The sequence below is a fragment of the Polypterus senegalus genome, chromosome 4 (genome assembly GCF_016835505.1).
Source record: "Polypterus senegalus isolate Bchr_013 chromosome 4, ASM1683550v1, whole genome shotgun sequence".
In the NCBI taxonomy this organism is placed as follows: domain Eukaryota; kingdom Metazoa; phylum Chordata; class Cladistia; order Polypteriformes; family Polypteridae; genus Polypterus; species Polypterus senegalus.
In genome coordinates, this window is record NC_053157.1 from 41,642,671 (window position 1) to 41,657,413 (window position 14,743).

The following is a 14,743-nucleotide window of genomic DNA, read 5'->3' on the forward strand; positions in this document are numbered from 1 at the left end:
TCAATTATATAATGCAAGTTTTCTTAAGCGCTTTTTGGAGGTCTTCCTGATTTTCTACGCACTGCGTTGACAGTCAGTTCACGTGATTACGTGGGAGGCGTGATGATGTCACACGAAACTCCGCCCCCCACGTCTTTCCAGCTAAACTCTATTACAGTTAATGGAGAAAAATACCTTCCAGTTATGACCATTAGGCGTAGAATTTCGAAATGAAACCTGCCCAACTTTTGTAAGTAAGCTGTAAGGAATGAGCCTGCCAAATTTCAGCCTTCTACCTACACGGGAAGTTGGAGAATTAGTGATGAGTCAGTGAGTGAGTGAGTGAGTGAGTGAGTCAGTGAGTGAGTGAGTGAGTGAGTGAGTGAGGGCTTTGCCTTTTATTAGTATAGATTTTCAGGCCCTTCCCTTTCAAAGATCCAAGAGGACAATGGGAAAAAGATCTCTTAATCAATATATCAGAAAAGGAGTGGAAAGTAGCAATGCAGAGAATTCACTCGAGCTCCATATGCACAAAGCATACAATTATTCAACTCGAAATTATATATCGAGCACATCTGCCTCACCTAAAATTGTCCAAAAGGTTTCCAGGGCAGGATCCAACCTGTGAATGCTGCAATCAAGTCCCAGCCTCACTGGGTCACATGTTCTGGGCCTGCACCAAATTAACATTATTCTGGACAAAATTTTTAATTACCTTTCAGACAGCCTTGGACTCACAATCCCTCCAAACCCATTAACAGCTGTGTTTGGGGTTCTTCCAGATGGGTTTAAAGTGGAGAAGGACAAACAAATTGTGATGGCATTCACTACACTTTTGGCACACAGACTTATTTTGCTAAACTGGAAGAATCCTTTCTCTGCTCAGTGGGAAACCAATGTGTTATACTATTTGAAATTGGAAAAAAATCAAATATTCAGTTAGAGGATCTGTACAGATTTTTTTCAAAACATGGCAGGATCTAATCAGTAATATTTTACAATTAGCTCTTAAAGCACCGAGGAAGCAATTATCTCCTCATTTCTTTTTCTTCTCCATTCATCTCTATTGGCCTATTAAACTCATTAATTTAGGTATGTTTACAAGCCTTAAGTTTTACCCCTTTGGCCATGCTGTCTCTCTCAGGGGTGGGGGTCGACTTGTTCTCAATCCTATTTTTTGTAAAAATGGATCGATTTGTATGGCATGATTACAATAAAATTAATTAAAAAAAAAAATGTCAGCAACTTTTAATTTCTTTAAAGTCATTAGGCTTACTGAAATATTGCAAAGGGCTTGCAAATGTCAGTGTTTAAAGATTTTGTTAACAAATTAAATATGAAATACATGGTGTATGTTGTATATTAATTGTGGCAGTAGTAATATTATTTTACCACACACAGTACAGTGAAAATCTTACTTGCATGTTTGACTAACATGCAAAAAAAAAAGATTGTATTAAACTACATGATGAACCCCTTACTCTTGTCTCCACTTGTGCAGTTATGCTTTCAGTTCCAGAAACCCTGTAGAAAACACCATGAGAAAAAATGAAACGGAGTGACTTGGCTCACTTCTGGGATCTGTAATTACTGATTATATAATGGCATATGTTGAATAATTCTGGAATTTGATATAGATCCATAATATATGGCTAAGCTACTCATAATATCTAGTGCAGTGTCTTCAGTATTTTAAAAGTTTTGAGTATATTAAAAAAATTGTACATTTTGTGTTTTTATAGAGGCTAGAGTAAAATCACGCCTTGAAGTAATTAAAGCAAAGTCTTTAAATGTGATCCGAGACTTACAAAGAAAATCAGAAAATACATATAAAGATATGGATGACTGGCTTGGTGCAAGATTCCTTTCAGAAATGAAAAGGTATAGTGCATATTCATGAACATGTATGTTTTTATGTTGTTCTTTATATAAAACAGACCAAGCATAATAAATGCAAGATATAATCATGAAACTGCAGTAAAGTCCATAAAGGCTTATATAATGTTTGTTTTTATGTTACATACAGCACATTATGTACTGTATATTCTGAAAATGTGACAAATGTAATTGGAAATAACTCTACTCTCTGTATACTTTTTTTCTAATAATTTAATTGACTTCATGTTTTCTAGTAGTAACATTCTATTAGGGACATAACAGTAGGGAATCCCTGAAAACTTTATCAATGTAGCTTCAACTGTAACTTTTACCTAGTGAGATTTGAACTCATTCCAGATAGAGACATCTGCTCATTGTTTCCAGCATTCCTTTGCTACCTATTTGGGTCTTCCAGTTCTCTCTAGAGAATAGAGATTAAAGCTCAAGGATCAAGCTCAGCACTTCAGGAAAAAAGACATGACTCAAATAGCATCAGCTTCTCCAGTACATTTAATATGTATGCATTAAGCTGGGATTTTATACATATACTGTATATTTTATTAATTATGTACTGTTTTTAAGCATTGATAACCTCACTGAGGTGGCACGTCATCACATTGAGAACGGATCCAAGATTCGTCATGAACTAGCTCTGTCTGGTTCAGAATTTTATATCAGGGGTGATGTGAGAGTGGTTAAAACCCCAGAGCCTGTACCACGACCTTCTTCTGTTGAGTTCTCAGTTGATGGTTGCCTGACAATCAGACAGCTCAACTCACTATTTGAACAGTTTTATGCACTAGCACCATCAGGTGAGTATTTTATATTTTTTCATTACATACTGTATAGTAAGTTTAAAACAGCTTTTCATTATTGTGCTACTTTTGAAACTTACTGGATATTTCCTCTGGATACACTGGTTTTCCTTCCATATCCCAAATATATTTCTGTTAGGTTAAATAGTGATTCTAAACTGAGCTTGTGTAAATACAAGATAATGTGTCAATGGACTGTCTCCATGTCCAGGGATGGTTGCTGCCGTACACCTGGCATAGATGAAATTGATTAAGGGAGTCTGAGAGTGTTATTAGGGCTTATATTAAAACACTTTAATTTTAACATATTTACCAGGAGTTGACTTAGTGGTGCAGTGGTTAGGACAGTGCCTCATAGCTTCTTTGACTATCTATCTATCTATCTATCTATCTATCTATCTATCTATCTATCTGTCTATCTGTCTGTCTGTCTGTCTGTCTGTCTGTCTGTCTGTCTGTCTGTCTGTCTGTCTGTCTGTCTTTCTAATTTTTAACACATAATTGTCCTAATATGAATGATGTGAGTTTCCCCATCCAAATGATTGCCCATCCATGTATGGATGATTCTCACTTTGTGTCTGATGCTGCTGGGATTTGCTCTTGATAATGAACTCAGTAATATCATGAAATGTATGTATGTACAGTATGCATACAATGGATCTGAAAAGTCTGCATACACTTTTTGACATTTCTCTTTTTGTTCCTGCAATTGCTTCATCCTGGGTATTGGGATTGGTACTCCAGCCATCATAAAAAACCTCACACTGTTGCAGTGTGGTGCTGAGGTGTCACCCGCTGCACTTGGGTCCCAATCCAGGTGGTTCGGTGTGTGGTGTGTGCGTCAACGAGCTATCAGCACATGCTCCCAGCCTCTCTCTCTTTTTGTACATTTAAACACTAAAATCAAGAAAAATCATTTCAGACCTTTTTCGCCTTTAATGAAATAGTGTAGCTGCTTTAGCACACTTTACAGCTTTTTCAAATTGATTCCACATCAGGTAATAGAAAGTTTGGGTCAATTGTGCAATGCACTGCTCTGTAAAGGGCTGTTGACCACTAAGTTGGTTTATATCAGAGCATGTCATGGCAATCTGCCTCTGTCCTTCATTCATTGGTCAAGAAGCCTGTTCATTTCAATTACACAGCATTGTGGGAATCGCATCTTTAATGTTTTCTGGAAGTAACTGTTTATAATATTTTAGCCAAATATGCACACATTTTGTATGTTTTGACCATATGAATGTATATCTGACATGTGGATTATGTGGCATTAGTTATGTGAGAATTGTTTGTATTTTTTTCCATGGACGTTTACTGTTATCCACACTTGGTCACCACAGGGCAGCTTTAAGTTTAAATATTCAAAATATTTTTTTTTCCATTAAACCACAAGATTAAAAATTTTCTCAACCATCACTACCAATCACATGGGGGTAAGTAACATTTATAAAAATACAATTTTTAGGGCGAGTATTACTTTCAGCAGAGGAAATATAAACCTCTAACAAGACAGGCTTTTACAAAGGCACAAATCACAATGCTTAAGCACTAGTACCACTGCAGCTCCCCTAATTTATATACTGTGTCCACTCATCTTGTAACTCCTGCACAGTAATCATGGCATAGCAAAACCCATGCATAAGAGGGTCCATGAGCAATAGGCAGGTATGATGAAGATCTCATTGAGAACCCCAGCCCATTCTATACAAAAATAAATTGCTTTGGCACAAAGCGTGCTGCCCTATATTGAAGGCTGAACTTAACACTTAAATTCCTCCTTTAACACTATAGAGATCTAAAGCACACAGAAACATTCAGCCAAGGAACAGCTGAGGAAAAAAGAAAAGATGGCTATCCAGCAGAATGTTATAAATTGGAATCTGTTCAATTAGCTCTGCTAATGCTGTCAACATTTGTGAAAGCTCAAGAAAAGTGCATAGTAGTCACAATACTACGCAAGGAATCAATTGATGTTTTTTTTCCAAAACAGAACTAGAACACCCTTAGCTTGTTCTTCCTACAAACCAATGTCCTAACACTATTGTTAAAATTCAGCTGAAAGCTTTACCAAAAAGTGCAAAAAACATGCCACCCTCTATAATATTGGAAAATGAAGCTGCAGACATTTACTCTGTTTTTGACTGTTGTTTAATAATATATACCTACAGTACTATGTGGATTTAGATTTTGACTCAACATATGTTAATGGAATAAATTATATGCCAGACCAGAAGCCTTTGTTTGCATAAGTAAAATAATTTAACATCAATACTGTTTGCTATCACTTTTGTACCCCTGGCTCCACAAACAACCAGAAATTCAGCTGATGTTTAGAGAAAGACACAAATAAAATCTTTCTCTGTCTCTTTATGCCAAGGATATTGTGCTCTACATTCTTTATCCATATTTTTCACTTCCAAATGTGATGAAAGTTTTACAGACATTCTCTAGAATTCCTGCACTCATATAAACATATTCTTCCTAGTCTTGCACATCACATTAAATTGGATGAGTTTCTTAAAATTTTTTTCAGAACAGTCAAAATGCCTAAAATTAAAGATCTCTTTGAATTCAATTTTTGAAATTTGAGGTAAACTACCATGACCATACAGTCATCTTATTATCTTACATTAGTTGTGACAATAAATATTGTTAAAATCAATATTCTTGAAAAGTTACTATTTTACTATTTATTAACAAATCCTTTTTTTAAGAATTTAGAAAGAACTTTTGAAGATGTTTTTAGTTCTAGATCTTCCTATCAATAACTCTTATGTCATTCTCTAACCTGCTTAGTCCTGATCAGGTTTAAGGTAGGGGATTATAGCCTTATGGCCAGATCAAATGCATGGGTACACAGTTTTTATTTATAACATAAATTATTGTACAGGAGCTCATTATTCACTCAGATACTTAAATTGGTCTATCAAGACCTTTATCACCATGTTCCCTAACTCTATGTTACAATATTCTTTTAAGTTTTAGCAATTGCATACAATATTTTAATAATATGGGCACAAGGCAGGGAACAAACCCTGGACAGGGTGCTGGTCCATCGCAGGGCAAACACACACACACACCAAGCGCACACTAGGGCCAATTTAAAAGTACGATAATCATCAGGCTTCCTTAAGCTATGCAGTGTTTTATTTAATGAAGTTAGTTGTTGGCCAGACTTTCATATACCAATATATATGCATTCTTTGAAAAATTATGCCTATATTTACTATGTGCACACCAGACATTTTGTTAAAGGAAACATTCTAAACATTCCTTGTCTTCCTTCAATATCTACAGTATGGTGAATGTATATTATTCTGTATTGATTAAGATGTTGGCAACATTTCCAGACTGTGCCAAATTATTTCCAAAAATGCACTCCTTATCATGGTCTGAAGCAACATTGAGCCTAAGGCCTCCAAATTAGATTCTCAAATGATGAATGCAATTCAGTCCCTAACAAAATACAACATTCATCAGTTTGAGCAAAGCATGATGTAATTCAGATAAAAATTGCATATTGCACTTTTCTCAACTACAGTAGTTATATACAAATTACCATAATGTCGTCAAGCTAATGTCATATGTATTAAGAATGCTCAACTCGTTTCGAGAAAAAATGTTTACTTATCTAATATATAAAGTAGAGTCAATGTATGCATGTGTGTATGTATGTATGTTTGTTTGTCCGCCATACAAATCTGCACCGGGCGTCCAATCTGCACCTTTTCACCGACACAATGTTCAGCACACGTCCCCGTACTTAAGATGGCTGCATGTTGCAACAGAAGTTCACCGCGGCACCATCTAGTGGTAGCTTTGGTCTCTGTGCGTTGTTCTTTACCCATGTTTCTTTAAAATGCCAACAGATGGCGGAAGTATGAGAAGGTCGACTGCTTTGATCGAGTGAAGACGAACTGCAGTATGGATGTAAAACGTTAACGACCCAGTCCACGTGACCGTCTCACACACCCGCGTTTCCACACGTCACACTCCCATGCACACTGATACTGCTGTATTTCATTCACCAAAGTCTGTTATATTCAAGCATGTTTGAACAGAGACTCACCTTAAAAAGACACCATCCTTCCCCAACCATTTTCCCCAAACACAGCACCGGTTGTATGTCACTTCTCTCTGTAGTTACCATCGCGGCTGACAGTACGATTTCAGTGTTGCTCTTTCTGACTGACTGGTGCTATTTGTTCGCTTTACGACATATTGTAAATAACGTAAATTCATCTCACTGTGGTGCTTATTCTGTACGTAATACCATGTAACACATTATAATTGTCCTGCTTTTCGCCAATGTACTTGTGCCACCGAAAAAAAGACGTAGAATTGGAAGGTCCACTTCAGATGCCACAACAAAGTCTATTTCAAGGGTGTCTGAAACGCCACAGCACACAGAATCTAGAGTGCAGGAACTTACAATAAAACGTCAATCAGAAAAATGTTTGTTCTATTTCTATGTTCTGTTTCTTTCATTTCGGGAATTCATTGGTTATAGATTCCCGGGCAACACCAGGTACTCCTGCTAGTTTGGTATATAACTTTGGATTTATTATTACTCCCAATCTTCTGATATAATTTTTCAGAGTAAAACCAGATGGGACAAAGTTCTATTATGAACATATCTTTTGTTATATCGTATTTCATTAATCATGTTATTGTGTAATCAATTACCAGGGCTGGCCCAAGGTTCAGGCAGGCTAGGCAACCACCTAGGACACCGAAATTTTAATGAGAGTTAACAATAAGGCAATGGCACCTTTTCTACAAGAAAAAAAAGTTAAAATAAATGTACTCAATAATTTTCATTCTGGTATGGAACATTAATTTTCTTTCTTAAAACAATCAAGTATGTGATCTATGAATAATATTAATTAAAAAAAATGTATTTCTGTCTACATTTTTCTATGAAAAAAATTCTAATGGACTATGCCACTGAGCAATCCAAATGCTCCCAGAAAGCATAAGAATATCCCAAAACCCAGTTGAGGCAACTCGCGTCATTTCCAGATGGACAGTCTTTCCTTTAGCTAGGGAAAATGTGTGGATACTCCTTCTCAGTCGTGTGAACTACATTTACTCTCTGTCAGGGCCTGGATGTCTCCCTTATTAAATTAGCTTGCCCTGGGCACCTGAAACCCCTCAGCTGGCTCTGCCACTTGCAAGAATTTGTACCCATTCTACGTAGCACAATGGGAAAAAAATGTTGTATTTGCTTCAGTTTACAAAATAATCTAATAATCTCTCAGAGGGACAGACTAAAGTTTTTTTTTTTCAGAATTTAGCAAGAGTTTATTGGCACTGTTCTAAAATAAACAAGCTGGCCTTCTGTTAACCATTCTGAGGTTTCATTATCTGTGAAAGTAATTCATATTGATCTTTTCGTGCATATGGTTCTAGAAATTAGGTGGAGGATTTGATTGTCCTTATAAGTAATGTGTTTCATCGTAATTAATTCAATCAATACAATTAACATTAAAAAGTAAGAGAAATAAAATGGCCCGTCTGAAGCTTACTTCTACAGACGATCAGTGGTCTTGCCTTATAAGGACTGTGCACAGGAGATCCTCCTGCAAATTAACTGAGCCTGAACTGTTCTGTTTTGAGAACATGTACATTTATGTTTACTCACTTAGCAGAAGCTTTTATCCAAAATGACTTACAAACATAATTGAGCAGCATCAGCCTTGGGAGTGAATGGTATAAGATAACTTAACTTAATCTGTACAGCTTTGAGAAGTGAAAATAAGCCAGAGTATCCTAAAGAAACTCATATGGGCAAAGAGAAAACCTGCAAATTCCATACAGCATCTAGTGCAGGAGCTTGTAAGCTAAGACTGTGGACCTCTGAGGAACAGCACAACTGTGTCAGTGGATATATTAATAATTACATTAATATAGTTCTTGTTTTATTAGCAGATTATATTACTATTATTATTTATTATTAGAGTTTGTATTAAATGTTACTTGGTTTTGGTGTGTTTTTGTTTTATTATCACTTTTTTTCTTATAAAATACATGTTTAGACCTTTGGTAAAACAGTATCGTAAATAGTTCCTCTGTATCTAGATGGAAGAGCTTTCATTTCCTAAAAAGTGTGTCTTAAGATAAAATTACGCTAATATATTACATTTATTCTCTTATATTTAAATGTTCATGGTGTCTCAGGTCTGCTCTAGTCCTTTAAATTGACAGTACAAAATTCTTTCCTTTCTACATGACTTTAAAATAAAATATTGAAAAAAACGTAAATAATGTACTTATTTAACACATTTGTTTACTGCTTGCTGCTATTTTAATGTCATATTTTATGGGGGAGTTTGTGGGTATCTTGTTGAGAAGGGTTTTACTGTAAGGAAGGTCATAAATAGATGTAGAGATCAATGGTCCATACTTTATTAAAATCATATATATAACTCTGGCAGAAAAAGAGTTACTATGATTGTATTTATCTAAATATCTTGAAAACTGAATCACTTTGAAAAAAATCCAATACAGTTTCATGTTCATTTATTTCAGGTTTTGTGACAATTAACAGCTTTAGTGATATTTTACAAGATCTGACATCTATTAGCCTTGGGAATGACTTTTTACCTGACCTCTGGATGAATCTTTCTGTGAATCAGGTAAATGGTTTATAGTGTAATAAAGTGCAAACAAATAACATTTTTAGTTAGTTTTTAGTCATCAGTGATACTAAAATCACATATGTTATGTTAAAAAAATGAATAATGAATAGTAATATTGATCATCTTACTGTCAGATTGCTGCTCAGTCATAGTGGTCTTTTGTTTTTTTTGGATCTGGGCTTTACTCTGTACAGAGACTGTTCCCAGCACTGCCTCTCTGAGGGAATTTGATTAAAGCTGATGTCAAATTGCGTGACTTCTAGTTATAGGGCATGTCAGACTTGCCAACCAGTATTGGAGAATGTTACTCTTAAAGTGATTTAATTGCATTACACTGTAGCACCCTGGGTCGGAAGAAAATACGCCAGACAACATTTTCTTAATGCAGGCAAAAACTACTGAACTTTATTTATTTGAACATGCTTAAACTATATACATAATTGTTGCCTCTCCACTCATCACCCCATCTCCTCCCAAACTGCAGTGCATGTGAATTGTGTCCTTACAGAGGTGCGGCACCTCCAGTTACTACTGTACACAGGCTCCGCCAGAATTCACATGCCCTGGCAATGTTAACCTGGTAAGGGCATGCACTATGCACCCATTCCGAGTGCGGGTAGGCAGGGTTGTGACCGGACCTGGAGAACTAACATCTGGATGCCCAGTAGGTGTAGGTGTATTAGGGGAAGCAGGGGCCAGCTCACCAACAGGGGTCAGAAAAGAATTGAAATCCTGAGAGGAATCTGTGTGCGCAGGCTTGAGGTGATCCACTGACACCACCAATGTCAAGCACAAATGTTTTGTCTCCGTGTTCCAGGACTCGGAAATGGCTGTCATAAAGTGGTTTCAGTGGGCTGCGATGTGCCTTGAGCTGGACATACACAAACTTTGCTGACTGCAGGTGGCATGGGAACCAGGAGTGAGGTGAGCTGTGCTGGGCAGGAGGCACTAGCTGGAAGTTGACTGCTCTGTCCAAGAGTGGAGATTGATGTCGGAATTCAGTCCAGGGGACAGAACCCCGAGGGATAAAATCTCCAGTCACACAAAGACGTTAATCATACACCAATTTAGCAGATGAGACCTGCAGATCCTCTTTTGGAGCTATACGTAACCCCAGCAGTACCCACGGCAGTTAGTCAACCCAGCTGTCGTTGGTAAGAAAGGCCTTGAGGGCTGACTTTAGCAGCTGGTGAAATTGCTCACAAATTCCATTATATTGGGGGTGGTAGGCAGTGGTATGGTGCAGTGTCGTCCCAAGGTCCTGTGCCATTGCAGCCCAGAGTTGTAATGTGAAGTGCGCATCACAGTTGGAAATGATGTGGGAGGGCATACCAAACCATGCAACCCAAGTGCTGATAAAAGAAATCACTACTTCTGTTGCAGTTGTAGACAACAAAGGAATAACTTTAGGCCACTTGGTAGTCCTGTCAACAACAGTGAGCAGGTATGTAAAACCATGAGAAGGAGGAAGGGGGTCTACTAGGTTCATGTGAACATGGTCCAAATGGTGAGCATGCACCAAGAAAAGTTGTCAGTGGGGCTTTAACATGGTGATATATTTTAGCCTTCTAGCATACAACACAAGCTGCTGGCCAGTTCCAAACATTTCTTTTGAAGCCCCACCAAACGTTGGGATGCCCTCTGCCCTGGATATCAGAGGCTGTGTACGGTGTCAAAAATGCACTGTCTCCAGTTGCTGGGGACAATTCAGCATGGGTAACCTGTGTTGGTGTCACAAAGGAGTTTAACCACACTGCTGTCCAAGTACACCTCTGGCAACTGCAGGCAGTTTTCTGCCGGGTGAAGAGCCTGGACCTCTGGACCCTTAGTTTGATCAACCGCCAGCTGGGAGTAGTCAGTTCCAATGTGTATGGTTGCTAGTGCGGGCTGGGAGAGATAGTCAGCCACCGTATTGTTCTTACCCTCGACATGCTGGATGTCTGCTGTGAACTCTGATATGTATACCAGGTGTTGTTTCTGCTAAGTAGACCATGGCTCAGTTACTTTGGATACTGCGAGGAAATGCAGAATCTTCTCGGTTGAAAGTGCTATACTTGCATTCATTGGGCTGTAAATGTCTACTGAAAAATACCAATGGCTGCCAGACATCATCAGCCTGCTCTTCAAACACTACCCCCACTGCATGGTCCAAAGCGTCAGTTGTAAGAGCGAGTGGAGCATCAGGCAGCGGGTTTGCAAGCTTGGCTGCGTAAGCTAAAGCATGTTTGGTGTTCGTAAATGCCTCATCAAGGTCTTTGGACCACATAACAGGGGACTTTGTGGACTGGCCCTGTAGCGCCTAATAGAAAGGTTGCAGAGTAAGTGCCGCCTAAGGAATGAAGCGGTGGTAGAAACTGACTGTTCCCAAGATTACCTGGAGGGCATGTACAGTGCAGGATTATGGAAAATCGGTGACAGCAGAGACTTTGGAAAGCAAAGGACTCAAACCTTCTTTTGAAATGCAATGCCTCAGGAAGTCTATGATGGGCACTCCAAATAGACACTTAGCAGGATTGATAATTAACCCATGCAGGCTCAGGCACTCGAACAAGGCTAGAGATGGGTGAGGTTTTCAACTTTGGAGAAGCTGACAAAAAGGAAATCAAAATTGCTGAGAACAGAGTCCATCAACCACAGGAATTCAAACAATCCTAGAATATTCCAGTCAGCAACTTGGGCAATACTTTAGCATTTTGTCAAAGGAAAGTACCACCTGCTATCCCATCCAGGATATAAATTGCCTCAAAATTTCTACCACTACCTTCACATTGCTCATAGATATTTATGTGTTTCATTTTTACATAATTACAGTTCCATTTTCAAAAGGACAACCACCACCATATTGCATTAGAATCGGTACAGTTTGTGTCATAAATGCAATTAATAAACTTTTCATCAGTTTTCTTGCAAAAATCTAATATGTTTTGCATAATTAAATTCCATCATTTTAAATGAATTTGTGTTCTTGTCTACAGATCGAGAAGTTAATATCGCTGTTCTCACAAGAATCTGAGCTCATCAACTGGAGAAAATTCTTGCTTGCAGCTGTTCATCCATTGACTCATCCTACTGATGAACAGCTACTTGAAACTCTGTATAAATTTAAAACAATCGATACAGAACAATTATATATTATTACAGAAAATCAGTATAAGCAGGTAAGTTTTAAAAGAACCAATACATGGTCAGACCAATATGTAACCCTTGAGCGGCAGCTTTATTCTACACGTTCCTGTCTACCACCTGATCACAGGTCCCTGCTAACTTACACCTTTAATCTCTTCATGTTTCACAAGGCCCTTCTGATCTTCACAAGACATTGCCACAAAGACTTTCCAGCACATTTCAAAAATCCTAGCTGTGTGACTAACATGATTCCCTCAGTTGGTGTTCTTTTCTATTCCATTAATAATAATTTTATTCCATTATTGCTAATATTATTGGTTAAGCTATTACAAATAACATCTATTATGTGATGAACTGCTACGACCAATATAAATCTATTTTAAAACACATTATAATAAAATTTAAGGACAAGTATATTGCAATTTCACCTGGTATATGGGAGTATATTGTTGAATGTGCAACATATTACAGCTTTGTGTACAGCAATATATTTTCTATAATATACAAAATATATTTATTAAAGGAATACACCCAAATATATATATATATTTTTTTTAAAAGTTACTTACCTCATGTAGTTTGTAGTGATGGCCTTTAATCTCAAGATTTCATGCAAAACATAGGTAACAATGGTAATGCTTCAATGGAGGCATATGGTGATCAATGCTGAGCAACAGTAAAAAATATCAAAAAAGGCCACGAAAAAATCCTATGGTACTCACGTTGTATAAGCAACATGTCAAGTGATCCAGTCATTTGCTCACAGTGTGCAAAGTCCATTTGTTTTTTACAATAATATTGTTAAATCGATACCTGTGAAAAAAGAAAAACAAGTAGCCCACAACCAGGAAACCCATTCATGTGGTGTTTTGAATTAAAAACATGACCCTTGACCAATGAATCAGGAGGAGTGGTAGGTCTTCAGTTCAAAACTGTGATTCTCGTGTAAAAGGACTTCCAGGTTGTAGAACACCTTTATTGATTTAATAGTATTTAAGCATAAAATGCATATGTTTTGCATGTTGTGAGCATACCACTGAATGACTTTATATATGTAACCTGATATTAATTTCTTAGATGTTTTCAATTTTCTATGCTATTGTCCAGCATTGGTTGCCATATGCTTCCATTCAAGCATGAGCTTTGTTACCTCCATTCTGTAAAAACTCACAAGATTAATTTTTTTCACTTCCATTAATAAAAACTACGTAACTAAATAACATAAAAAAACATTTTTTAATGGAGTACTCACTTAATAACTGCAATGCATGACAGAAGTATTGAGCAGAGTCACTGGAATGTATCAGGCTGTTTCAGAACAGCTGAATTCAAGCCTTGTCTTAAACAACTTCACCTGATCCTTAATGTTCAACCTGCACAACATCAACTGTGCATTTACAGTTTGGCAAGAAATAATACTTTACCATAAATTAAAAAGAACACAACACAAAAGATCATTTTTGCTGCCCTAGTTACTCACTTTAATGTTCAGGAATAGTTCAAAAAGAAATGCAGAACATTTTGTATAAATTGAGTGTTTTCTCCTTTCTGTCTGATATTTCTTGTAATTCATTTGTAACACATTTCACCCTCTGAGATTTCCATTCATTGATAACAAGATTTACTTTAACTATCATGTAATCTTTTAGCACTATGTTAACTTAAATGATAATAAAAATGCAGTTATCACTGTCATTTCTTTGTGAATCATTTCTTTTTTTATTGTATCTTTATAGATTGACTTATGGTTTCCCAGTAAAACTATATTTGAAATCCCAGACGATCCATTAGAGCCATTGCCATTTGACCGAAATATGAAACTGAAAAAGGTAACGTGTTTTAGTAAGGATGCATGACCTCCTTTATAGTTTTACATTAAAAAAGACATTGTTTATAATTTGCTAATCACTCTGGAGCTAGTTTTGTTTTCATTTAAAGTACTAAGACAATCATTTGCTATGACCTTCCATTTTCTGATTTGCTGTCCCCATTACAGTATTATGTGGTACCAAAACATACCCTGGTGAATTAGGCTAAAGACAGATGGTGGTGTATGGAACACCAGCCCAGACAGCCAGGGCTCTGCCATGTACTTACCAACACTTACTTTTATTTTTGGCAATATTAATGAAAAAATCTTTGGGGTAATGAAAAAACCCACCATGTTCTTCCCTAATAGTTGCACTAAACAAACTACTACACAAAGTTGTGGAGACATTTTGTAATGCTCATTTTTAATTTCCCTTATCAGTTTTAAATTTGATGAGACATTTAGTCCAGATTATACTGTAAGTATATGCTGCG

At 37.0% G+C, this 14,743-nt stretch overlaps 1 protein-coding gene across 1 annotated transcript in view; it reads left to right on the forward strand.

Moving 5' to 3' along the window:
- spef2 (sperm flagellar 2) overlaps window positions 1-14,743 on the forward strand; it is a 159,825-nt gene that overhangs the window by 124,547 nt on the left and 20,535 nt on the right. Inside the window, exons 30-34 of the mRNA XM_039750519.1 lie at window positions 1,722-1,860; window positions 2,440-2,669; window positions 9,204-9,310; window positions 12,289-12,471; window positions 14,176-14,268. Coding sequence (XP_039606453.1) covers window positions 1,722-1,860; window positions 2,440-2,669; window positions 9,204-9,310; window positions 12,289-12,471; window positions 14,176-14,268 — 752 coding nt within the window. The remainder of the gene's footprint in view (window positions 1-1,721; window positions 1,861-2,439; window positions 2,670-9,203; window positions 9,311-12,288; window positions 12,472-14,175; window positions 14,269-14,743) is intronic.